Source organism: Oreochromis niloticus, linkage group LG7 (assembly GCF_001858045.2).
Source record: "Oreochromis niloticus isolate F11D_XX linkage group LG7, O_niloticus_UMD_NMBU, whole genome shotgun sequence".
Taxonomy (NCBI): Eukaryota; Metazoa; Chordata; class Actinopteri; order Cichliformes; family Cichlidae; genus Oreochromis; species Oreochromis niloticus.
This window is the reverse complement of record NC_031972.2, coordinates 11,176,404-11,204,074: the sequence shown is the minus strand read 5'-3', so window position 1 is coordinate 11,204,074 and position 27,671 is coordinate 11,176,404. Positions and strand designations below refer to the sequence as shown.

The 27,671-nt window shown below is 37.5% G+C and overlaps 1 protein-coding gene across 5 annotated transcripts in view; it reads left to right on the top strand.

Annotated features, from left to right (window-relative positions):
• Positions 1-27,671, top strand: part of ttc28 (tetratricopeptide repeat domain 28) — a 145,928-nt gene that overhangs the window by 21,538 nt on the left and 96,719 nt on the right. Inside the window, exon 1 of one of the 5 annotated variants that reach the window (XM_025909044.1) lies at positions 8,797-9,114. The exons of the other annotated variants lie outside the window; for them this stretch is intronic. Coding sequence (XP_025764829.1) covers positions 9,088-9,114 — 27 coding nt within the window. The 5' untranslated portion in view covers positions 8,797-9,087. Of the gene's footprint in view, positions 1-8,796; positions 9,115-27,671 lie in introns of those variants that run through there. 5 annotated transcript variants of the gene reach the window in all.

Sequence of the window (27,671 nt, the reverse complement as noted above, 5' to 3'; positions counted from 1 at the left end):
ATGGGTGATATATGTTGAACATGACATGTGAAAGAAACACAAGTGGAGGTAAATAATGATAATAATAAAAGGACAGTTGTCAGTTAGAGGCAATTGTTCAGGTTAGTTTTTTACTCTAGAGCTTAATATATTCCTCAATAGTCTGACAGCAAGTCTTTTTTTTTCCCCCTTGGCCTAGGCTATAGCTGTACATCAGTTGACACCTGCCAACACAGAAGTTGATTTCTTAGGGTGCAGGTGAGATATGTCACTAAATATTTAGAACAAAAAATTAGATTTCAATAATGCATAAAAGAAACACAAGACTTTTATTTTGAAATCAAATACAAATACATAATATGAATGAATGAACCCAAATAAACAATGATTCTTTTGCAGCAAACATAATTATACCTGACACTGAGACATCAGTTGGGTAGACATCAACACACAAACACTAACGACTGCTACAACTAGTGTGGTTTCACCTGCAATGCATTCAAAAGAAGTCTCTACCATCTAGCTACTGTTGGAATTAATATTATTGCTGGTGCCTCTTGGGGTTCAGTATCATGCTAAAGGATACTTTGGCTTGTCTGTGAAGGTTCTCAGTCATCCAGGTCATCGTAGTCAAAGGAGTTTGCAAAGAAAAGCGTCTGGACTTCTTTAAGTTGCTTGAAGACGTTTCACCTCTCATCCGAGAAGCTTCTTCAGTTCTAAGGTCAAATGGCCGAGAGTCCCAGATTTAAACCCAGTGGGAGTATCCCCCCAAAGAGGGACAAAGGACCCTCTGGTGATCCTCTAATCACATGAGCCAAGGTGTGGCTACTTTGGCTTGCAGACTGGAGTGGTCAGGGATTAGCAGATGATCTGCTCTACTTCTCACTATGCTCTACTGTCACCCCATTGTGGCTCCTCATGGAGTGGTACTTGAGAGTGTGAATGAATTTATAAATTCAACATAGCAAGTGTAAATTTGTAAGATGCACTAACAGCTTTGTGACTTTTTTTTAACGAACATTTTCCTAATTAGGATATCACTACCCATCTATGTCATATGTAAACAACTCTGTTAGGAAAGTATTGAAAGCTTAAAAGTGATGCTGGCAGCAAGTTGAGTCAGCAGTAGGGCAGTATTACGACACAGGAAGACAGAAGTCCATGTGGCTGTTTGTATTTCACGATTTCAGTCTCAGTTTTAGAATTGTTACAGCCTTATCCAATATTAAGACATCTGTTTACCTCTTATTCCTCAGAATTTCATTAAAACTTTCTGCCATATCAGCTACTCTGATGGTTATTGCACTGATTGGATGCCCTACCTATTGGTGATAGGTAGGAGGTGTACAGAGCATTAGTGGATGATTTTATGGCCCACTCTGGGAGGAATCATATTTTTCAAACTTCAGAAGGAAGATCACTACACAACTTGTGCCTTTCTGGGGATCCAGATGTTGATGAGGTAGAGGAGTACAAGTACCAGGGCGTCTACATCAACAGAAGACCAACCCAAGCTATACACAAAATGGAGCCGAGCAGGCTCTGAGTCTCCAGGAAGCTGAGATTCTTATATGTGTGAAGCATTTTCAAGCACCCAGTTGTGGTGAGATTGAGTTTATTTCAAGTTTTGAATATTTTGGCTAGTTTGCTAAGTTGCTGAATCATTCATTAAAGCTTGAGAGCGAGCTAGGACGGCACGAGCTAAGCTAATTCAGCCCAATAGTTACACAAAGACTATTGTGCAACTATTGTTATGCTAAGGTTATTCAGGAAAGTTTAGGATTTAGATATATACTGTAACTGTGGAATACATTCAGTCTAGTCTTACCACAGTAGTCACGTAATTGTAATTATTTGTTCGATAATTCATAGTTCCTTGATTCAGGACAGGCAGGAGACTGTAGCAGTAATGAGTTCTCTCTCTCTCATTTGAGTTGTGGATAGTTTATATTAAACTAAACCCAGAAGTGCTGGTCTTCTCACAACAGAATATCAATTTTTATTGATATTGATCATTTTCATTTTAAATATATTTTTACTATAGATTATATAATTGAAGTTATAATTTCCACTGACTACTGTAAAGACATCTGTAACTGAGTGCTCGACTATTTCACAATGGATTAAAACTGACTCAATTCTGCTCCCACATAGATCAGTTTATGTTGAAAGACAGCAGATTAAATCCCAGTGTTTGATCCTTGAAGATTCTCATCTTAAATTTTAACATGTAGTTGCTCCCAGAGACACATCCTAAATCTGTGTCTCCTAGTCCAGTACACACCAGGACACACACATCAAACCACTACATCCATCACTGCCAAGGTGTGAGTTTAGGAGCCATGTTGACTGTAGAAAGTGCTTCATCAAAATGACTTTCCTGACATATGGAGTGTGTAGGTGTGTGTTCATATTCCGTGTATCTATTAGCTAAGTGATAGGTGTGTGAGTGTGTAGTGGCAAAGTGATAATGCCTCTGAGAGAGATTAATAAGATGGAGATTTGATAAAGATATGCAGTTTTCCTCGTCTCTCAGCTCCTCTGACAAACATTTGTTTCTGTGTCTGAAGAAAAGGTCAAGGTTCAAATGTCAGAGGTCACACTATTATCTCATGACTGAAATACTGCCAGGCAAGCCAAGGAGTCAGTTTGGGGGAGTTTGCTGTAGGTTACATTGTTGTGAAACAGTAAATGAAATACATGACTTACATATCATTTCATTATATTTTTGTAACAACAACAACGCTGTGGAGCTGCAGTTTATGTTAATGAATTCATCCTTCAAATGCAATGCTATTTGCATACCTTTGGTTTTTTGTATGTGCCCTTTTGTCTCCTTTGTTTGCTGCTTGTAACTGGTTGTAAATATACAGATACACAGTTTACAGTTTTCATAAAAAAACAATGAGGTTGGCACCAGCCATGAGCATAAACAACCCCCCCTCCAGACACACATGCACACACGCGCGCACACACACACACACACACACACACACACACACACACACACACACACACACTCACACTGAAAAATAGCTACTAAATTATTGATACCATCTGAGGCGTGGTGTGATTTAAGAGAATCGTGATTGCCTAATTCAATGGAAAGGTGTCATGTACAAGCAGAACTTACATGTGTCTACATATGGACATTGAGAATGCATTCCAGATCAAACTATTCTAACCTGAGATTAAAGAAATTGTCTAATCAACCCTAACTCCTAAACCTAAACTATCAGAAATTGAGAATTTTGGCTTTTGTTTTCAGAAGTCTTTGCAATAACAGGTAATTTTTTTTTAAAATAAACCTGAAATCAGCTGTATATTCAAAGGACAATCCATGTCCATGCAAACAGAAAAAACATATGAAAAAGGATGACACTGAACAGCAGAATGCCAGAGACACCAATTTGCAGTGTGCAAAGGAAGACACTGTCTAATCCTAAAAATAAAGTGGACCTGAAAAATAAAAGAACGAATCTCTCTTTTTGAAATATAGTGAACTGAAATATTTCTTTAAGAAACCAAATATACTACACTGTAAGAAAAAGTCCTAATATAAAAGTATTTTACTGTGTATTTTACAGTTTTGTTCTGTTCTTCTAGAATATCATTAAATTTACATAAATAGACTGTGATTTCACATTTCAAATGTAAATTAGCGTAAAATCACTGTAATGTAATAAAACATAATTTTCTTGCTTTTTAAATGTATTTGTCTGTACATATGCATATTTAGATTGTTAAAATACATTCACAAATGTATCATGATGTCACAAATATTTGTCCGTTATTTGAAAGATTGAACTGTTAAATTCAAATGTAATGCTATGGAAAAATATATGAAATGATTCTTATAAACTTTTTTAACATCAAATAATAATAATTATTATTGCTATTTAGGGCGATCGTGGCTCAAGAGTTGGCAGTTCGCCTTGTAATCAGAAGGTTGCCGATTCGAGCCTCGGCTCCCACAGTCTCGGTCGTTGTGTCCTTGGTCAAGACACTTCACCTACTGGTGATGGCCAGAGGGGCCGATGGTGCGATATGGCAGCTTCGCCTCTATCAGTCTGTCCCAGGGCATGCAATCCATTATTATTTAAACCAACTGTTAACTGTATATTTCTGTACATTTAAGTATTATTATTCATATTGCCACATTCATTGACCTTGTTTGTAGGTAATTTCATTGTTTAATCACATTAAAATGTTCCTAATTTAATGTTTAAAAGCACTTGAAAAAGGCAAAATCCCATGTAAAATTAGGGCAACAAACTGTATTGTCATTACTGAAAATAACCGTATTTTTATGATAAAGTTATTTTCTGTTATTTTATGGTATAGCATGCAGCACAACAGTCACACAGATATATCCTCAGAGTGGACAGTCTCTTTCACGCAGCTTGGCACATTCATTCCATGCAAAGCATTGCTGCTTTAAGAAAGATAGATTGTTGCATCCATGCAACAACATTTTGGGTGCAAGCACAAGGCACATATTGTCAGGCTTTGTATTAACTGTACTTAATCCTCATTTGACACCTAAAAAATGGATCTCCGAGCCACCGCTTTCTCTATAAACATATTTTTGTACAATACTAACAGCATGGACATGGTAACTGTATAACTTTAAATAAAAGATGTCTATTTATGTAAACCTGCATCCTTCCTAATGGCCCACAAAGGGTTCCTGTTATTACAAAAGGAATATGTTTATGTAAAAATCGCACTTGGCTCCCTTGATCAATGACCTCACTAAACAATATTCTTTGTGAGGTTATCTTCTTGATCACTCAAGTCTAATTGAGTATAGAATAATGTTTTGTTTGTGAATTATGTTCTCCATTGGTGTACAGAAGCACAACAAAGCAGGGCATGACTTTGGATAGGTCTAACGACTGGTCATAGTCACTACTGTGAGTGTTTGTAGTCCTCATCATGTTTAGTAAAAAAAAAAAACCTAAGATGGTAACTTCGAAAATATCCACCTCCAGGCTTCACAAATGGAACCTTAAAAGAACGTGACATATGTGACATAGCGTTGGTAGTATTACTGTATTACATACAGTCTGTAGTATTTTGAATGCCGCATTAACTTTTAAAAACATCTAAATTGATTTATAATGGAAGTTTGCCAACTGTAAGTAGTATTTCTGGCACCTGAAAGAACAGGTAAAGCACAGGTCTGTTTACATCTAGAGTCCCTCATTTCTTCTTTTCCAAGGAGCCAGAAATTCTTGTAATTTTTAAAGTGGTCTTGAAAAATAGCTCAATATCACCTGCATAGTACAATGCAGTTAAAACACACCTAGATAGAAAAAACAAACACATTGGAAAACTATCAGTAATGGACTGGCCTCCCCAGAAACAGGATCATTGTTGAACATTATTAAACCAGTGTAGGATCATCTTGAGAGAGAACAGAACAAAAGGCAACCAGCATCCAAAAAAAGTTTTGGAATGTCCTTCAAGAAGCCTGGAGAGCTATTCCTGCAGACTACTTTAAGAAATTAAAAGAGAGTGCAGACTGTGCTGAAGGATAAAGCTAGCCATACCAAATAATGACTTTCAACCTCATTAGGATGCACAAACGTTTTTGCTTCGTATACTGTATTTCTATGCATGTGTACACATTTCAATCAATTACTGCACCCATTTTCATTTTCCTCACAAAATAAAAAGACACATCACTGCATTTATCATACAAAGATCAGAAATTTCTTGCCTAACTCTCAGGAAGAAAATATATATGCATCCTATATTACCAGAAATGCTAAAACTAAAGCTTTCCTTTAATGTGTGAGCTACCTAAATAGTATGACAGACAGACGAAGAGGCCATAAAAGCACTAGTAGTAGTAGCTCTATTAAATAGCAACAGAAGAGCTGGTATGTCAGGAGCACTTGTATAGTTTAAAGCTTGGTTTCTTTAGTAGATTAGAAGGTTTTCAGTATTATATAAGAGTCAGTTTGTCTTTGATGTTCACATCATCACAGCAGGAGTCAGTCTTCTCCCTCAAGGGTTTTACCTCACACAGGGCACCACAGAGCGAATTCATACCAGGACATGTCACTGACATAGTTATTGCATTTCCATATTGACTGTTGTTTTTGTTTTATACTTTAACAAACAAACTGTAACTATTTTTTAATACATATTTGCATAACCTACCTACTTTGATGAGGTTCTGACTTCTCTTTTGTGTGTGAGTTAGAGCTCAGTGTTGCATGGACATGTGCATTGCTACTGTGGTTATGCAAATATGTCTTCTGGAAGACCATGTGTTTGCCTCTACAAGTCCTTTTTCTGTGAGCAGAATGCAGATGACAGTCATGTTGTTTGACAAGGAAAGGGGATGAAGGCGTATAATGAAATAAAGTATTGTTTCCAGCCTCTTGCCTCGTTCAATCTTCATGTGTATTTAATAAAATACATTTAATAAAATACACATGCACACACAGACACAGAAACTTGTCAGAGCTTATATCAGTCACCAGTCTCATTGTCAAGTCCTTGAATTAGAATATAAAGTAATGTAATATTTTCTCCAACCTAGCCCTTAGGTATGAATGTGAAATATCAGATGCTGGTAAAGAGTTTTAAGGAGAGGGCCAGAGACAGTTGATTTTTTTTAACCAAAGTTAGTTGAAAACACTTTTAAAAAGTGGAACAATTTTTAAAAGTTTCAGTCAAAATGACCTCAAAGAGATGAATATACAAGAGTGACTCAAAAAGCTTCACAGATGCAAAACAGGCAAAAAAAATTCAAAACATTAGAAAAGTGACTCAAAACTACTGCTGTTAATGAGAGCAAATTATGACCAAATTGACTCAAAGTGAGCGTCACTGCTGACTTAATACTATCAGAAAGGTGACTCATAACCACCTCAAATATACAAAAACTCTACAAGCTGTAACTGGAATTGACCAAAAATCACGAGCCACAATAAGATGCAAACCCCTCCTGCAGAGGTTTCAAAACGAACATAAATATTCCTCAAAAGCACACCAAAGTGATTTTGCAAAGCCACAAAGAGATGCAAAAAACCATCTCAAATGTGACTCTAAATTACCTCAAATAGGCGGACATCACCACAAAAATGGCTCCAAACCACCTCAAAGAAAAAGCAATGGTGCTTGGAGCGACAGCTTGACTTTTAATATTTGACATTAGACAGGATAAAAGATAGATGTAGCTTTTGGGTCTGTAAAGTAAAGTGACTGTGGAAGTTAGTTAAAACTGTATGCCTTTTAATTTGTACATGTTCAAAATTCAGATCATTCTTCTTTAAGCTGCTCCCTTTACAGGTTACCACTGTATATCATCTGTCGCCATCTCACCCATCTCTATCATCCTCTTCTTTTGCACCAACCTTCTGCATGTCCTCACTACATTCATACCTAGCTACATCCATAGAAGCTATGGCTTCTCAGCTATGTCCCCCTATTATTGTTACTACAGCGCTACATGTCATCCTTGTTCTTTAAAAATGGTACCAGTACAACATGGTATCAGAAGAATCCTATCACTCTCTGGGGTAGTGTTAAACAGTCTGTTTCAAAAGTCCTCTGCCCTTTCTCCTACACATCTCCATACCTCCATATGTATGTGTTTATCTGGAAAAACTGCATTTTCACTCTTTATCCTTCTCATAGCTTCCCTCACTTCCTCCTTAGTAATCCTCTACTTTTCCTGATTCACTAACTTCCCTCTATTTATCCTACTCTCTAATTTTCTGTATTCATCACCTCCTGAAAATACTCCTTCCATGGTAAATGGATTTTTCTACTCTAACAGAGCACTCAACTCACTCTCCAAATAGACACACACTCGTTTTTATGCTTACCTGCTTTCTATTTAACATTCACACACATTTGTACTCCTATGAATGCATAACAGAGCAACTTAAGGCTAAGTATCTTGCTCAAGGATACTGGGTATCCAGTCAGGGATCGAACCACCAACATTCCAATTAGTTAATGAGCTGCTCTCCCTCCTAGAGCAAACCACATTTCAGCTTCTCATCTCGTCTCTTCACTGGTTAGCACATTTCCATTTCTCTCCTTAATCACCCTAACTTGCTGCACATCCTTTCCAGCTTCATATCTCTCTGACTAGCCCCTCAATACAAGTACTTTTCTTCTTCTTTACTCCATCTATATATACATATCCCATTTTTTCTTTGCTAGCCTTTTTGTATACTTTCCATTCAGATGATATACCAAACACTCCCTTGGCACAGATATGTTATTCATTCTGCTGGGTATTTTGACCTACTAGTGAAGGTTTGGTGTTACTCATATGGAAGTGAGAGAACAAAACTCTTTCAGCTTATAAGTTGAGAAGAAAATATAACCTTTAAACAGGCAGCACACTTGCCTTAAAAAACGAACAAAAATCTGATTTGTTTGTGTGAACTAACAGACATTGCAAAGTTTAATATGTAACAAGGAATTTATTTTAACTTATAGTTACCATTATTTTGACAATATATTAACAGATGTTTAGTTCAATATGTGTGTTCCCCCCCCCCCCCCAAATGCAAAGTGGCTGCTTGAGACACAAATAAAAGATCCGTCAATTCGAACCTTCCTATATTTACTGAATGAATGCTTCACTGTGCAACTCTCGATGTAGGCTTTGTAATCATATATAAAGCTTGTTAAGTGAAAACGGATCAGTTTCTTTTAAACGGAATCGTACGTAATACAGTGGTTACCACGTGTGTGTGTGTGTGAGTGAGTGAGAGTGAGAGAGAGAGAGAGAGAGAGAGAGGGGGGGGGGGAGACAGAGAGAGAGGCGGTATTGGATTACCCTCTCGGCTCTTTCGGTTCTTGGCTCAGTTGCGTTCTCGAAGCTGCTGGAGCTGCTGGAGCGCACAGATGATGCTGTGTACGATGACAGGACACACTGCGCCAGGTGTTACTCCGTGGTTTCCAGTAACATTATAAAAGGGATTATAAGTACCTCACTTCTGCATCCGTCGCGTCTGCGCTTCTCCATCCGGCGGGTCCGGTGCGAGCCGGCGGAGTCAGTCTTTTAATGCGCGTTTTTGAGATGCCGCATCGGCTGCTGTGACACTTGCTGCGCGTATCTGTCTTACAAATATGATGAAATGGCAGCCCAGAAAGAAGGTGAGTAAACTGTAGTTTGTAAGTTGACTCTACTCCAAAAGTTGTTGCGGAATGTGGCGGATGACTGACTGGCACTGACTTTGGGATCAACGGGACTATTTAAACACCGAGAAAGAAAACGCAGTCACGGACACTTTATTAAGGATAATCCATTAACAGCCAGCATTTCAGAAAGGCGCTGCAGCAACGTGTCTGTGTAGGATTATTGGAGGATTATGCACATGATGGAAAAAAATTCCAGAAAGCTGAATGAAGTCCCATAAGCTTACCATCCACAACCAGAAACACTACGATTCCCTTTAGTAAAACCATACAAAACGGGCTCATAGTGGACAGCTGCAGAAGTACAAGAGGCATATATATTTCTTACTTTTACTTAAATAGAAAAAAAATACCATTAAGTCAGCGTAGACATCATGCACAAGTAAATATCCATGCACTTTGTCTTGCACTTTGCATTCATCCTCTGCTTGAGAAAATTACTATGTATGACTGAAGCAAAAAAAAAAGTTGCTTGTTGCCTCCAACTCTATTCCAGCCAAATGATTGGTCTCATTGTTACTGGCCTGTCTTATTATTCATGTTATTCCATATATGAAATTCTGTCAAATATATATTGACCACATCTCACAGCTCTATGGAAGAACAGTTATGTTGCAATAATTATCTTAATTGTTTTATACAAAGCAGTTGTCATTCAAAACATACCTTCTAAGGTACTACTCTTGTGTCCTTGAAAGGGGATATATATTTATACTTTTGTGGCATTTATATGGCACTTTTCTAATCTTGCTGACCACTTACAGCTTTTTCTGTCTTTAATTCACATTGATGGACATGTTACAGTCACCACGTAACTAACCATGGCCTCTGTTACCCATGTCCCTTAAATATACCAAGCATGGGAAGAAGGAAAGTCCAAGGAACCTTTAACCAGTGCACTGAGGTGATGGCGCTAACATTAGTGCTACCATCAGCACATCACAGCTGCCAGTATACAAGGCAAATACAGAATGAAATTTAAGAGAATATGTGACCTTTTACCTTTAAAACATTAAACATTGTCACCTTGAGATCAGCTCATTAGCTCTGGACAGTACATCAAGGGTACTGACATTTACCTTATCTCTGTTTTTGAGCGTGCAGGATGAAACCTAATCACTATGGCAATCACCTAACTTACTTACAGTAGGCTCGCCAGAGGGTGATTTTTTTTAATTTTTTATACATCTTTGGTTGTTTTATATTTATTTTATTGTTTGGTCCAACAACTATGGAATGTATTGGCACTGAATTTGGCATATTCATGTTTAAGAAGATGAGGTCCAATAACTTTAATGGTTTTCTAATTTCTACACTATAAAAGCAAACTCGTTTTAGTGGCATAATATTTTTTGCATTTATTGGATTATCAGTGAAGTGAGACAGGGAGAAAGAGAGAGGGGAAGACATGCCACAAAGGACCACAGGTAGGACTCAAATCTGGGCTCCTGATCTGTGGCCATGCAGCATGTGGTTGCCTGCTCATCTACTGGTGTGCATAACTAGTATCATCATTGGCTTTTCCACTTGAAATGCATATTAAGTGTGGCAAATTATTTTAAAGTGAATATTATTTATGTTGCTCATTTTAATATCAGCAAAACAGTGGACCAAGTTTTTCCTTGTGGATTGTAGTAAAACAGATGATGGAAATGCTCAGAATACTTAAGTGCTACCTTTAAGTATTAGTTTTTGGATAAAATAAGCAACCCCTGTGGAAAAAAAACATGTTTAAGATAAGGCAGCTGCTGATATTTTAAAACCTCAATCTACTGAGTGGGTAGTGTGAACTGGCAAGGGATTCGATGCCTCACCAAATTTGTTTTTGGCTCAGAGATCACAGGGAGCGGCAGTTCTTCTGGAGAGAGTGTTTGCCCTGATCTCGAGGTGGTTGATCCAGCTATAAAGACTAGAGAACTCCCCGTGGGAATAAAGGCCAGACAGTCAGCTGTTAGAGTGCTATTAGTGATGACGAGAGGAGACAAGGAACCAGAGAGTTATTTTGTATAATTCAGTGTATCCACTTTTTTGTTGTATGTGGTTTTTTAAATTATATTTCCAACACTATTTTTAAAATCTTCTTCGCCATCTGTGTTTCAGAGTCAAAGTCCACTGTTGTGATTAAAAAGTGAATCGCTAGTAAAGTAAAAAAAACATTAAAAAAAATACACATGTATATTTAAATCGGGGAAGGAGTTTACATACTGTTTGGTAAAGGAAGCAAGGAACACAACATGTTCTTGCTGTAATGAGCTTGTCTAATAAGCTTCTTTTTAATTAAATCAGTTTAAGTATGTGAGTCAAAGGTGGGCTAATCAAAATCACACTGATTCACATGGACATTGTTTAAGTGGATAATTTTATTCAATAAAAAATAATGTATTTGCTAATTAGCAAGCTTGTTATAATAAGATTATTAGCTCAGCTGCTTATGGAACAATGAGTTTCGACAGTTTGTCAAAAGAAAATGTAACCCTGATTTCAAAGAAGCTGAGTGTGTGTAAAATGGAACAGAATTCAATGATTTGCAAATATCAAAAACTTATATTTTATTCACAACAGAACAAAGAAAACATATCAAATGTTTAAAGTGAGGAATTTTAGTATTTCATGAATATTAGCTCGCAAAAAGTTGGGATGGGGCAGCCGGAAGAGTAAGTGGCACTAAAAAGAAACAACTGAACTGAAGGAGAATTTTGTAACTAATTAGGTTATTCAGGAAGTGCATCTATAAGAGGCAGAGTTTCGGAATCCCCAGTTTTTTTCAATCTGCAAAAAAACAGAAAGAAACTGTGGAACAATTTCAGGATAATGTTTCTCAATGCACAAATGTAAGTACTTTGAATATCTCATTATCTAGAATACATACTATCAGTAAAAGATTCAGACAGCCTGGAGAAATCTTTGTGCACAAGGGACAAGGCCGAAATTCAATATTGGATGACTGTGATGTTCGGGCCCTGAGGCGGCCCTGTATAAAATGCAGGCATTCTGGCATGGGCACAGGAACACCTCTAGAAATCATTGTCTGCAAACACAGTTCGCCAACCCATTCACAACTGCAGGTAAAACCTCTGTCATGTAAAGAAGATGCCATATGTGAACATGATCCAGAAATCCTGCTCTCTTCTCTGGGCCACAGCTCATTTAAAATAGACTGGCAAGTCGAAAACTATTTTGTAGTCAGAAAAATGTAAATTTGAAATTGTTTATGGAAAATATGGACACCATTTCCTCCACACTAAAGAGGAGAGGGATCACACAGCTTGTTATCAGTGCTCAGTTCAAAAGTGGAGGCATTGCATATTTGAGCAAGACAATGCTAAAACCACACACTGCATGGCTTTGTAGTAGAAGAGTCCTGGGGCTGAACTGGTGTGCCTATAGACCAGAGCATCAAAACAGCTAATCTACTGATAAGCAATCGATGAAATATTGTGTATCATGAAATAAATAATTCCCCCAAATGGGACATAACGCTTAACCCATATCCAAAAAGAGTGGAACTATAACAGTAAGGAGTCATATCTATAGATTAGTCATAGATTTTAAAGATATTTCCATCATGGGCATAGGGCGCTGTTTTCATTTAATGAATTTTATGACTGGTGTCACAGAATGGCTGTTTTTTTTTAAAACTGTACTTTTAACTAGTGTTAACTTTGAACAAGAGTTGCATGGTTTGCTCTGTGATAGCTCCATGCTGACCTGACATCTCGCTGTGGTTCCCATCTTGAGTAGCCATCCTAACAGGCTGATGAAAACCTCTGTAAGAGGCCAAGTCGACCACTTGTAGTGCATGCTGGCACTGCTCTAGTTTTACTGCACAGCTGTATTCTTCCTCTGGGCTTTGATGGTCCTTAAAATGCTTTACTTGTTTCAAGGATGAGTATTAAGGGTTACAATAAAACAGTAGTTGTTGTGATTAGGTGCTTTTATTTTGAAGAGAAAAATGTTCCTATTTCTCAGAAAAAGGTATAGTGAATTAGGGCAGTCACTGTGAGATGAGCTGCAGTGTATTAAATTGGATCAGACTGGTATTTAATGATGTAATATGCCATAAAATCAATATTCCCTTTCTGCTCAACACCACGTACCGCAAATTAGAGCCAACTCATGAGCACAAACATGCCGACATATGCAAAAGTACATGCTTTTGCAAATTCCTTTTAATGCACAGTTTGCTTGTGCAAGCTTGGACTTCTGGGTCATCTTATCTAAGAAAAGGAATTAAAATCAGGCTGGAAGGAAAGAAAGGGAAAAGCAAAATGGAGTTCAAAACAGAGAAATAAAATGTAGGCGATACAAAATTATGCAAAATCAGTAGCCAAGTTGAATCTGGACTGAAATCTGTCACTGCTAGAATCATGTGGGAAGAAGGGGAATTAAAAGGGGGATGAAGGAGGCAAAGGGAGAATAATGAATAATAATGATTTCAGCTGGATCTATTCATATATCTGTCTTTAGGTTTGTTTTTGAATATTCTCTGAAATATGCAGTTACTTGGCCTCAATTGTCATATACTCTGGAGTTTTACTTTAATGAGCAGGTGTATACACCACATACACACATTCATATTTGTCCTCATTAGTGTCTGATTTATGACCATTTACTGTATCCCTCCTTGACCTATATATTTTGAATCCACTGTGAATGTTTCATAATAGATGCTTAAAGCACAGCTATGTCAGAATCAAAATACTTTATTAATCAATAAGGGAATCATTTATCGTCTAAATGAGTTTTTTTTTTAAAGTTCACAGAGAATTATTACCTACTCTGCAGTTCCCCTCTGCTCTTCAAGCTGTTTGTTTTTGTTTTTTGCAGAACACATTAACTGTTTTGATCAATTCTTGCCACTTTATTTCCAGCATATATTATATGACATTTTATTTATATAGCGCTAAATCACAACAGCAGTCACCTCAAGGTGTTTTAAATTAAAGACTACGATAATACAGAGAAAACTTCAACAATCAGACAACCCCCTATGAGCAAGCACTTTGCGACAGGAAAGAAGAAACTCCCTTTTTAAAGGAAGAAACCCTGGAAGGAAACAGTCTCAGGTAGGGGCAGCCATCTGCTCTGACTGGTTGAGAGTGAGGAGAGGGAGACAGGACAAAAGAATGGAAGAGAGCCAGAGATTAAGAATAGCTAGTCATTAAATGCAACATTTTAAGCCCACTTTTAGCGTTGCTGTCTGTCTCCTGAATGCAAGCTGGTTTCACAGAAGTGCTGGAAAGATGAAGGAAGACATACTAAATGCTCAATACCAATAGCAAAGTGCCAGTGTTAGAAGCAAGCTGGAGAACGTAGTGGCACAGTAAGAAGCTAACAAGGTAATGTTTTTTGGCTTCAGGATCTAGTTTTGAACAAATTAAAAGGAGAGAGAATTTTGAACTTTAGTTTGTAAATTTGAGACATACATAATTTCATTAATGCTTGTAATGCTTGATTATGTTCATAACTATTCATAACTTTATTACTAAGCCTAGCCAAGTGTTTATTAAGGGTTTTTTTGTTTCAGTGGCTTCAAGATGGTGTCTCTGCTTTTAGCAGATGATGTTGTTGTTTATACTTTGTTAAACCAAAATGACTTTATTGCGCTATGCTATTGCTTTTGCAATTACCCCTGAGGTAATACCCCAGGCGATACCCAGGGTATTGTCATCACCCCACCGGGCCGGCAGGCGGGCAGTGGTCGTGGACACAGTTTGTGAATGTGATAACCCAAGAACTAGGTGATGTAGGATACTGAAATTCATACAATTGGTGCATCTACTGAAAATCTTGGATGAGTTGTCAGTGAAGCAATTCTCAGTGACCTTGACCTGAATCCAAAATAAGAGCCAAAAGAGCTTAGATAAAGATAAAAAATTCTGTCTTAGATTAAAGTACCACCATTGCCACTTTTTCCAAATCTTTGTTTTTGTAGTTTTCAGGATGGCATGTCTTCTTTGAAAACATGCTGTAGACAGGAAATATTCTTTCTAATGAAATGAACTAATTGTGCTGATTGTCATGAAATTGGGTCATCTGTCCATGTACCAAAACAACTAACTTTTTGCAAGAATTTCATGTTTCTCTATGAGACTAACCTGGAAGTGAGTATATCTTTCAAACTGATCGGGCCTAGCCAGTGGTATTAGACCTATACAAAAGTCTTGAATGAGAGTTGAAATATTGGAATTCATGGGAACAGTTAGAGATGTCTCAGAGTAAGGAACTTCAGAGTAAAAAACATTCTGAAATAAACATAACTAATGGACTGTAATAAGAATTAAGTGCATCACAATAAGATACACTCTAGATGCAATGTTTTACCCAGTAGCATATGTGACTTGTGATTTATACTTGTGTATTTAGAGTAGTCAGAGGTGTATTAAATATTAGTGTCAGTTTAGTTTATTTGCCAGTCAGCATAACTAAGTGAAACAATGAGTGCAGGTTAATTTCAGGAGCTCTACCGTAGGCTGACATACATGTTTTATTTTTTTTGGAATATAAAATGAGTAGTTTCTCTGTCTTGCTTTATCTCTCTCTCACTCTCTCTGAGGCACTGCTATTTACGCAACAGGAGTTCCTAAAACATTTCAAATTCTACTCTTCTTGGTCACATGGCAGGACTCTGGGTGTTATGTGTTTACTTAGAATGCTGCTAAGATGCTTAAAGCTACTCTCCTGCCTCTGATTTAACACTTAGGCCTCAGTCTTTGCACAAGGGCTCACTCAGACTCTCCCAGACATACTCTTTGATAATGTCCACCAAATAATCACCACTGCAAGGCTACTGAATCTAAATAGAGTGCCATTTTCTTCTGCAGAGCATAATGATGAAAGCCCACAGGAAACACTTGTACAAAGGATAGCAGAGCAGTAGTTTTTGTTTTGTTTTGTTTTGTTTTTTTACAGCTTCTTCTTTTGTATGCAAAATATAGTTGTGTTAGAACTCACCTTTTCTCCTCTGTCAAACCAGTGTCCACAAAGTTCCGATCAGGAATCTACACATCTTCCTCTTACAAGTGTTTGCAGCTGCACATTTTGACTGTGGACTGTTACCTACTATTTTTTAAGTTGTACAACTGAACTAAAAACATCTGTGACTAAACATTCTTTTCTCATTATTAATAATTGTGACTGAGCGACAGTCCATGGTTTCACTTTCTCTCCCTCTAATCCATATGCACTCTGGTACTGAAAGCTGGCTTTTAGTACCCTAAAAAATAGTAAGTAGAGTTTGGTACTCAACCGTAGTATGTAAGAGCAATGAAAACTTTTAAAGATGGCCCAAATTGTCCTGAAATGAACAATGCGTTAATATGCCAGTCTAAACGGTGATCCTGCATAGAAAGGGGGTGAAAACCACCTGATATGCTTTGTTTCTTTAATTCAGTTTTATTCTATATAGCGTCAAATCACAGCTGTAGTAGCCTTAGTTTCTGTGTTTCAATCTAGAGTGTTTGAGAGGATGGAGGAGACATGAGTATTATTTTCAAAAAGGTTTGTCCTTCTGATCATTTAAACAAGTACATGAGGAGTGATTTGGTCCTTAACTGCTATTATTCACAGCATGCCAGAGATATTTAATGTTCGCTTGAATCTTCACTCAGTCTTAATGGATGCATGTACATCGTGTAACTAAATTGTTAAATTTTGGGATGAATAGAGTTACATTTAAAATATCCTTGTGTCTGCTGCTTACGCTTCCTCCTTTGAGTGATAGAAGCAGAAAATGGTTATGCATAAAGGAATTCCCTCAGTGCTGAGCAAAGCTTGACTTCCTCTCTCTCTGCCTCCCTCAGAGATGCAGTGCATCTCCAGGCTGAGAGGACAACATTTCTCCAGGTGCTTGTCATGTTGATAGAGCTGCTCGCCTCCAATATCCTCAGGACATGTTTTTTTTTCCACTGTCTTCCCCCTCTTGATTTATCTGTTCGTTTATTTCACGCCTATCACCATGTCTGTTCTCAGAGATACTGTCTTTTACTGATCCCTAATCCATCCCAAGGATAATGTTATTCCCTGTCTTTCTCTCCCACACCACTCTCCCCATTTCAGCTGCTCCTCCCTTTACTGCTCTCCAGAGAGAAGGAGCAAGGATAAAGCAGTTTTTCTTTCACATAAGCAGAATATAGACAAGAGGAGGACCACTCTATCACCACTATTCTTGTTTCTCCTGTTTTGTGTTTCCCCTCCTTTTGTTTGTAACCCCATTTAAAAGAGTGTTGACATGACACGCCACCACACAGTCACTGTATAGCTCTTTTGCTGTACTTTACACTTACTGAACCAGAACAGCTGTGCAGTAACATCAGCCTGGTCTCACTTCATCTGCCTGTAATGACTGCGATGACTGAGCTTTTTCGTTTTTTTCAGGCACTATTTCTTTTTTCTGAAATCTCTTCAAGTGTGCTAAAGTGGTTATGCTTCCTTTCACTAACAGAAAAACACTTATTCATGGCTCTTAGAGTTTTATGTGCCACAGTTCAGCCTGCCTCAAGTAGAGATTATTTTTTATTTTCAAAAAGTGTTGTAGTTACTTGTGATTTTCCCTCTCTTTTCCTTCTGGTGCAAGCTCACAAATTGCCATATCCTCAGTGTGTGTGCCACAGGGAAAAAAAGGTCTCTCTTTACCTTTGTTTTACTGTTGGCAGAGCAAGCCTTGTGTCCCTAAAGGACAGACACTTCTATATGCTCTCATATGTGTGCGTAGACAGTCTGTGCACTTTTGTTCATTATAGCAAACAAATGGGATTTAAGAAGCTGGAGTATGCAGGGAGAGTCACAAACTTCTTTTAAATGGGTTATTCATTAGAACGAGCTCTGTGGCACATGAATGAAAGATAAGCTGTAGTCATTATTTTGTTGGTGCAATACTCCTAAAACCTCCTTCCCAGAAACCGTTGTCACTGTAACTTCGCCTTCCAGTGGTCAGGGCACACTGTTATACAGGCAGAAAGTTGGTGTATTAAGGAGGTTGGTTTGGATGAATGGGTCAAAGAGAAATAGGAAATAAGTTCAACTGTCATGCACTGCAGCTGATGAAGTTATTATTCGGCAATGGTTATTGTTCTTTTCTGCACCTTTCATAACCTACACTGTAAAATGTAATTCTAGATGTTTGTTATTTCAACATATTATTCTATATCAGTTTGACGATAGATGACTGAAGTTGTTGTTATAACATAGAATTACAAGTTAAAAACGTCCCAATTACACCAAAAAAAGCTAACTTGAAAACTCATGTCCAGCTAAATCAGCAACTTATGTGAACTTGACAATGTGGGTAAGTTGAGCACAGCAGGATTCAAAACTGCCTCACGTGACTGCTACCGAGGTGCATCATGGGGAATTGGCGGTTAACGACATGCTCACTTTACTTGGACGTTTTCTAATCGTCTTCTTTGGAATATGCTTTCAAGGTGAGTAACATTGGTTATAACTATAAGGAAAGAGAGCTACAAAAGTTGGAACATGTTTTGAATCTATGGCATGATGTGTGTTTTTCTCTTTTACCGAAATGTTTGCTTTAGCTAATGTAGCTTTAGCCGACAAGGTCCAGCTTGTATGTCATGACCAAACTTGAGCTAATAAACTGACACATGGCCTTTTTTATGGGTTTAATGTGGCACTGACCAAATCACAAGTATTGTGCCGCTAGCTTTAAGGTTGTGCACTCAACCACTGTTGTGATATTAGCAAGCTAACTCAGCTAATTAATAAAGCTTATTTCATATTGTCTCTGTACGTGTAAATTTCTTTCAAGTTCACAGGCTGTTGTATTTTGGTGGAAGTTCATTTTGGCAGTATTTCCAATAACTGACTGGGTTCAAAAAGAACTTTTTGGCAGGACTCGGATGCTTGTTGTCATCTGTTTACCCCTATGTAATCACTTAAGTTGTTATGAACTGCTGCATGCTAAGCTGCAGGAGTGCACTGAGGATTGAGACAAAATATGGTCTACAAACCAGCATTATACTAGTTTTTATCAGATAGTCCTCCAGTGTGTTTAGTTTTTGCTTTAATTCTATTGTGCAGTTATTTGTTACCCTGAAATGCTTTATGCTTAACAACAGCTCACCATTTTAACTTATTTTTGAACTCTTGTGATCAGTATGACTAGTTTGTGTGAGTTTCCATACTAAAAGAGCTGTAGTGATAAAATAATTGGCATCAGAGACACTGATTTTTGGCATGGTATACTGCAGAAGTTTACTTTTTTTTGCATAATTTACCTTTTAATTAAACTGCATTCTCTGTATTGTAACAAAACTAACATTGTTTATATGTCAGAAAATTAGCAAACATGAATAAATGGCGAAAACAATATAATTATAACATATATTTTTATTTTACTTATTTTAGGTCTGTGAAGCCAAACTTGATGCTGGGGATTTATTTTTGTCAGTGGAGTCAAATGGTAAGTTACAATTTGTGCATTTTGTCATACTGGAAACACCTCAGATTATATTGTAACTTAATAGCTCTGTAGAACAAATGATATAAAGATTGTAGTGTCAGGGTACTTCTTAAGAAGTAATATGGCACTATTGATGATCACATGCAGGTGGCATAAACTAAATATTCAGACCTGTTACCAACAAGTGATTCATTAACAAAAGCAATGGAGCAGACTGTTTAGGTTCTTGTGGTTGTAATAACATCCATAACTGCAAGTTTGTCATTAATTTATTTTCACAGGTCTAGATGATCACATCTGTCTTTGTCATTTAAATGAGGTGGACTTGCAAACTTTGCACTCTTTTGGGTAAATTGCTGTCCACTACATATACACAGAATCTGCACAGTATTTCAGATCTAAAAAGGGAGTATGTAATGGACTTGCTGGCTTTAATGTAAAAAGCCTGTTGTGTAACTTTAATGAGGCAGTTGGACTAAAACAGTATTGCTCATCAAGGTAAACATCTGAGGAATAAGGAAACTGTTACTTGTCCTTTTACTCAGTGTTCTTTTAATCGCACGTTTACTAAAGTTTTACATCACATAAGTCATTTTCACAATCATTCTACTTTAAAAGATTTCAAGACAGAGCTTATTGTTCTCTGAACTTCCTTGTTTGCTGAACGGCAGGTAAAGTGCATCTTTTTGTTTGTTTGCTTTTGTGCGTTTGTGTTTTCTCTAATGGGCCTCAGATGACTGTTTGCTTAAATTTGGGTCTCAAAGAGTCTTTTTTTTTATTCTGCCTGTACTCTCCACCCCTCTTCTTCTATTGCTCAGGTTGAAGCAGAATTTGCCCGTCTTACATCTGTTGACCTGAAAGGGTTCCTTTTTGCTGTGCTTGACCATTATGGAGAGGTTCGTGGAGCTGTACAAAATCAAGAGCGGCATAGGAGGGCTAACTAGGCTCATAAGATGCTTCGGAGATGATGTAAGTGTTCAACTGCGAAATCTAATCCTTTGTTTAAGTTTTAGGTTATCCAGTTCAACTGATGAACTCATTGAAAGAAAGCTGATAAGTAAAGTCTGTCATCATATTTCACAACTGGACATTTAGTGTGGTAACTTTTACAGAATCTATGTATATTGGTGGTAGGTTGGATATCATATTCTACTTGAATGTCCTGATAAGCCTGATTCAAAATCTCCAATGATAATCATATATTGATGGAATTATGTATCAAAAAGCTGTGAATTTGGAGCTGTCTACATGCTTCATAAACACTGTTTAAAAAGTGTTTTTGTTTTCTTTTTGACTTCTTTGACCAGAGCCCTACACAAAGGAAGAGGACGGAGGACCTCATTTTCTAAAGGAAGAGCCCTCACACACTTTCAAGACTGTGAAGGTTAGCATTGTTTCTTTTAGTAAATTTAATAATGACAGCACCACAGTGGATTTTAAATGAAACATGTGGCATCTATGAAACAATAGATGCCACATGATAACATGTGTACTTTTTCCTCACCAAATGTATTATTACAAGATCTTTGACACTGGATTTGGTCTGGGTTTCAGAGAAACTAACTGGCAAGCTAGCATTGATATTATTAGTGTCTTGTGTTTATTCATGTCTTCACCAGGGTCTTTGACATTTCGCTGCTGTACTGTTCACTTCAGCTTTACGTTTGATTTCTCACATTGTATATTGTAATGGCAGAGATATTAGGATATTTAAGGGGCTGCAGTGGCTGCTACAGCTGTGGGGGGCAATACTTTGGTGAAATGTCCTGGACCCTGGAAAAGAGACTGTGTAGACTGGGTAAGCAATTAAAGGTTACTGGCCGAGAGTCATTGGGCAGCTGGGTAAAGGTGGATGTTGATATTCAGTGCCAGTTATGCAACCTGTTCAGCCACGTCTATATGCTCTTTTTTCATGCTGTTAATATAGGGGGAAAAATAAACTTTAATCAATAAACTGATTAAAGAAGCATTGTCTATGGAGCCACAATCTGATCCTGTAGTGTAGCTGCAGTTTGCACATTTCATGTATTCTCAGCCAGATTTGGTTTAGAGCACAGCCAATATTTAGCATAAGTAGATTTAAATTCACACACTGGTGATGGCAAGCTACATTGTAGCCACAGCCACCCTGGGGCGCACTGACAGAGGCGAGGCTGCCAGACACTGGCACCACCGGGCCCTCTGACCACCACCAGTAGGCAACAGGTGAAGTGTCTTGCCCAAGGACACAACGACTGAAACTGTCGGAGCCGGGGCTCGAACCGGCAACCTTCCAATTATAAGACGAACTGTCAACTCTTGAGTCACGATTCAGTCATCCACCCATGTGTGTGAATGACTGAATGTGTAAAGCACTTTGGAGTCCTTAGGGGACTAGTAAAGCGCTATACAAATACAGGCCATTTACCATTTAAATTGAAAATTTTGTTTGAATTCTGCAATTGAAGACATGCTCAGTTATTTATGAACATGGTCTTTGTTTAAAGCAAGAAATGGATTTGTAACATGGGGGTGCATATCTCATTCTGAAAAAACTTTAACAACTAATAAGTGTTACCCAAAGCCAATCACCATCATCCAAAGCATCAGTATGGCTCTTCTTTGGAAAGACATGAATTGTTAAGCACAAGGGATATTGTGTAATTGTAATTGTGTAATTTTTTTTTTTTTTTTTGTCTTTGAACCCTTTTATAGCCGACAGGTATTGAAGACACGTTTTCTAAGAGGATGAAAGTTGGCATTGCGATGGTGAAAGAAGAAGACATCATCGATGTGTTGGTTGTCCTTGAGGCGGCAGTAATCCTGTCTAATCTGAGGGATGTCTCAAGTGCCATTTCCATGCTGATGGGCCTTCTTTTTGCCCTCAACATAGACTATCCAAAGGAACTTAAGGACATCTTTGAAGTCATTCAGAACATCCTAATGAACATTGGTGGAAGGCAGTGCATCTCACTAGTGCATGGTCTAAGAAACAGACTCTTGCAGAAAGCCATGCAGAACTGTAATTGTATGTTCCTTAGTGTTAAGGACAGTTTTTATTTTACTGTTTGTTTTTTTATTCTTGCAAGTTCTCATTCTCACTTTTGTATGTCACTAAATGACTACACTTTACATTCCAGATTAGACAATTACTCATTTGTTCATGGTTTAAGAAACTTATGTGAACAACAATATAATGCTGGACTTTGCAGATGCTTATCTCATGCAAGTCAGTAGTTTTTCCTTTGTTTTGCAATTGAGCAGACTCAAACTGATGTTTCTGAAATATCCATCTTATCAAATGTTTCAGAAGCATGCACTCATTTTCAGAGATATTGGTTCTGTGGAATTTGTTGCAATTGTAAACGAAGACAAATACAAGAGTTTGATGTCTTACTTGTTATAAACTGATCTTTACTGTCACTTATCAAAGGTTTTGTACTATTTTAATATTTCAAGTTTTATGCTAACAGGTGTGACTGAGCACAATGAAGTTTAAAAATTTTGTAAATGTAAAGAATAACTTTTCTAAAATAGCAAGTGTCCCGTTGATACATTACATTAATGCAGACTTTATGTTGTTACTTCACAAGAATCACTACTGCTCCTAGAGTATTGGTCAGAATTTAATCTTCACCCAAACTGGGCTCAAGACCAAGTTCAAATTTATTGTTTCACAGAGAGCAGCCTTTGAGTTTTGATGGATTGTGAGCCTGATGAGCTACGTCACTGATTTTTCTGTTTCTCAGATGACTAAGATGGCACAATAAATGGTGAATGTTGGGTGCTCATGAGTAATTGTCTTGTCATGTTCTTAAAACAAACTTTCTGTATGAAATGATCAGATAGACTTTAATGGAATCTGTGGGGTTTTATTTTTTTTTCTGTAAACAACAGAAAATTAATTTAAAGGAATGTAGATATTTAAACCTGAGATCTAAGATAAACCTAACAGGTAGTTTTGCTGAAATGGATGTTAGAAAGCTAAAAAAACAAAACAAAACTTAAGATGTTTAATACACATTTTTCTTTACATCCAGTCAATCAACTCTGATAATTAAAATGAAACTGATTTACAAGTTCACTCAGCTACCTTAAGGAGCTCAGTTAATTAATAAACTTAAATCAACTTAGCTAACAGGTTATGTTAGTTAAGCTAAAATAGATTCCTAAGTTAAAAGAACTACTAAAGTATTTGAATTAACTAAAAAACCCAAGTCAACTGAACTAGGACAAGAGTTTAAACAATAGATTATTTTAATTTACCTGAAAGGGTTTTCCCAAGTAAAAATGACAATTAAAGGAGTTGAACTGACTAACAAATCTCAGTCAACTAAACTAAGATGAAAGTTTAGACAACATGTGATTTTTCATTAAGATAACAATTGGTTGTGTTATAAGAACAAACTCTATTTCTTGACTTAACTTAAAATTTTAAGGCAGCCCTTTACCTCATATTTTTAAGTTGAAACAACAAGTTATATTTTACAGTGTACAGTTATATGATCAGTACAGATTTTTGTAGTTTTGCCTCTGTACGCCACCACAGTGGATTTTAAATCCAACACATCACAAATAAAAACTGTTTCAGAATTAAACCTTTTTTATACTTAAAACTTTCCTTTTTGATAAAGCATATAGTTAGGGCTGAATCAGGTGATTCTGGGTCCTCCCTTAGTTATGCTGCAATTGCTGCATTTAATTGTTAGTTATTATTATTCTCTGGCTCTCTTTCACATTATGTCTTTTGTCTTTCACATTATACCGTCTCTGTAGGATGTTATCTCTTATCCTACAGAGATACCAAAAAACTTAAGGTGTGACCAAATAGAAAACTTGGTACACTCTTAAAAAGAATAAATGGTCAGCTGAGCAACACTAAGGCCTGAAAGAGGACGAACAGGATAGTATATAGTATAGGAAACATAACCTGACCTGAAGAACCAGCCCTAACTGAACATTTGTAATAAGAGTGAGCAACTGTCCAAAAGTAAATCACTCGTGCTGTCATGAAAAATACAAATAAATCACAAAGTACAGTGCATGTGTAGGAAACAATAATGTGCTCAGAGAGTACCTCGGTGCTACTCTGATGAAGTCAGTGTTATTTAAGGTAAGGAGCACTGCTTTCCAAATGTTCGCAGTGACTTGTAGTAAGTTTCTTTATCTGCCTATCAATCAAAACTACCCTGAAAAAAGGCAAATGGCTGTATACACAGGGGCATGCCATTATAAGAACTCTACCAGCAAATTTAATTTTGACTGTGTTGTTCACACAAATTTGATCATGGACCTATTTGAAAACTCTTTTCTGATTAATCTTTTACAAACAAGTGTTCAAACTCAAATCGATTCTGGAATTTACCGGAAATTTGCCACTTAAATCGTCTCATTCATCTGATGTACAATTGTCAGTCTCCATTTTTAAAATGTCTAATGAGGTGTTGAGTAGAATTCAATGATGTTCTTTATACAGGGAGTGCAGAATTATTAGGCAAATGAGTATTTTGTCCACATCATCCTCTTCATGCATGTTGTCTTACTCCAAGCTGTATAGGCTCGAAAGCCCACTACCAATTAAGCATATTAGGTGATGTGCATCTCTGTAATGAGAAGGGGTGTGGTCTAATGACATCAACACCCTATATCAGGTGTGCATAATTATTAGGCAACTTCCTTTCCTTTGGCAAAATGGGTCAAAAGAAGGACTTGACAGGCTCAGAAAAGTCAAAAATAGTGAGATATCTTGCAGAGGGATGCAGCAGTCTTAAAATTGCAAAGCTTCTGAAGCGTGATCATCGAACAATCAAGCGTTTCATTCAAAATAGTCAACAGGGTCGCAAGAAGCGTGTGGAAAAACCAAGGCGCAAAATAACTGCCCATGAACTGAGAAAAGTCAAGCGTGCAGCTGCCAAGATGCCACTTGCCACCAGTTTGGCCATATTTCAGAGCTGCAACATCACTGGAGTGCCCAAAAGCACAAGGTGTGCAATACTCAGAGACATGGCCAAGGTAAGAAAGGCTGAAAGACGACCACCACTGAACAAGACACACAAGCTGAAACGTCAAGACTGGGCCAAGAAATATCTCAAGACTGATTTTTCTAAGGTTTTATGGACTGATGAAATGAGAGTGAGTCTTGATGGGCCAGATGGATGGGCCCGTGGCTGGACTGGTAAAGGGCAGAGAGCTCCAGTCCGACTCAGACGCCAGGTGGAGGTGGAGTACTGGTTTGGGCTGGTATCATCAAAGATGAGCTTGTGGGGCCTTTTCGGGTTGAGGATGGAGTCAAGCTCAACTCCCAGTCCTACTGCCAGTTTCTGGAAGACACCTTCTTCAAGCAGTGGTACAGGAAGAAGTCTGCATCCTTCAAGAAAAACATGATTTTCATGCAGGACAATGCTCCATCACACGCGTCCAAGTACTCCACAGCGTGGCTGGCAAGAAAGGGTATAAAAGAAGAAAAACTAATGACATGGCCTCCTTGTTCACCTGATCTGAACCCCATTGAGAACCTGTGGTCCATCATCAAATGTGAGATTTACAAGGAGGGAAAACAGTACACCTCTCTGAACAGTGTCTGGGAGGCTGTGGTTGCTGCTGCACGCAATGTTGATGGTGAACAGATCAAAACACTGACAGAATCCATGGATGGCAGGCTTTTGAGTGTCCTTGCAAAGAAAGGTGGCTATATTGGTCGCTGATTTGTTTTTGTTTTGTTTTTGAATGTTAGAAATGTATATTTGTGAATGTGGAGATGTTATATTGGTTTCACTGGTAAAAAAAATTATTGAAATGGGTATATATTTGTTTTTTGTTAAGTTGCCTAATAATTCTGCACAGTAATAGTCACCTGCACACACAGATATCCCCCTAAAATAGCTAAAACTAAAAACAAACTAAAAACTACTTCCAAAAACATTCAGCTTTGATATTAATGAGTTTTTTGGGTTCATTGAGAACATGGTTGTTGTTCAATAATAAAATTATTCCTCAAAAATACAACTTGCCTAATAATTCTGCACTCCCTGTAAGTCATGAACAATAATTTCAACAATCTGACTGAAACTGGCTAAGAAGGGCATTGCCAAAGTTACAGTTTTGGAGATTTAACTACTGGATTTCTGTTCCCAGAAAAGTACAGAAGATGCCTCCATCTGTGTTACCTAAAAGAGTGAGAGGGGGACTTTGCAAACAGGATACTGACAAGAAATAAATAGCAGCGGATGAGGTGAAAGGGAGAGGCACAGAGGGAAAGGCTGCCCTATGCTATGATGGGAATTACAGGAAGAATAGAAAGTGTGTGTGTATGTGTGTGTGCGTGTGTGTGTGTGTGTGTGTGATAGGTAGCTGAACCTATTTTTAGTATCATACCTGATTACTAGACATACTGAGACTTTTCGAAGTCTCAGTGGAACTGACCCAACAGTGCTGGGACTCCACTAATTCACTCTGTGTATACAGTGTGCGTTTGCATGCACACATATTTCTGGAACATATTTTTGGTTTTTGGTCTTGCGGCCATACATTTTAAGCCTCTGTACACATTTTTGAAAACACATGGGGTTTTAGGCATTAGCTATTTTATTTTCTACCAGTTCTTTTAATTTTTAGAGTCGCTGATTTTCTTTATGCTGCCCAGTAAACAAACATTGGCTTAATATTCACTAGAAAGTAACTAACCTAATATCCTTATGAAATATCCTTCTTGAAATATTGAAATATCCTTCTGGGAAATGACTAGAAAAAAGGAAAGATACACAGCAAACATGGTTGACACAGCAGTGTTCTAGTCAAAACTTGTCCTATAAAACAAACAATCTTGATCACATTATTGCAGCAAAGAAATCAATTGCATGGCTCATAGTTTCTTTTAAACAGCTGATCTGATTATGACAAACAGAATACTGGCACTGACTGAAGAGTGTCCCTTTGCTTGTGCTTACATTTTATCAAGACTTAGCACTCTGTATGTTTCGGGGAAGTGTAGTGTGCACTGTTACTTCAGACACTGTTCTAAAATGCAGCAATACAAATTGTATAACATGCTAAAATTAAACCCCCCCGTCTGACACTCTCACACAGAGGTGCTTGGTAGTAAAATGAGAAAATCAAA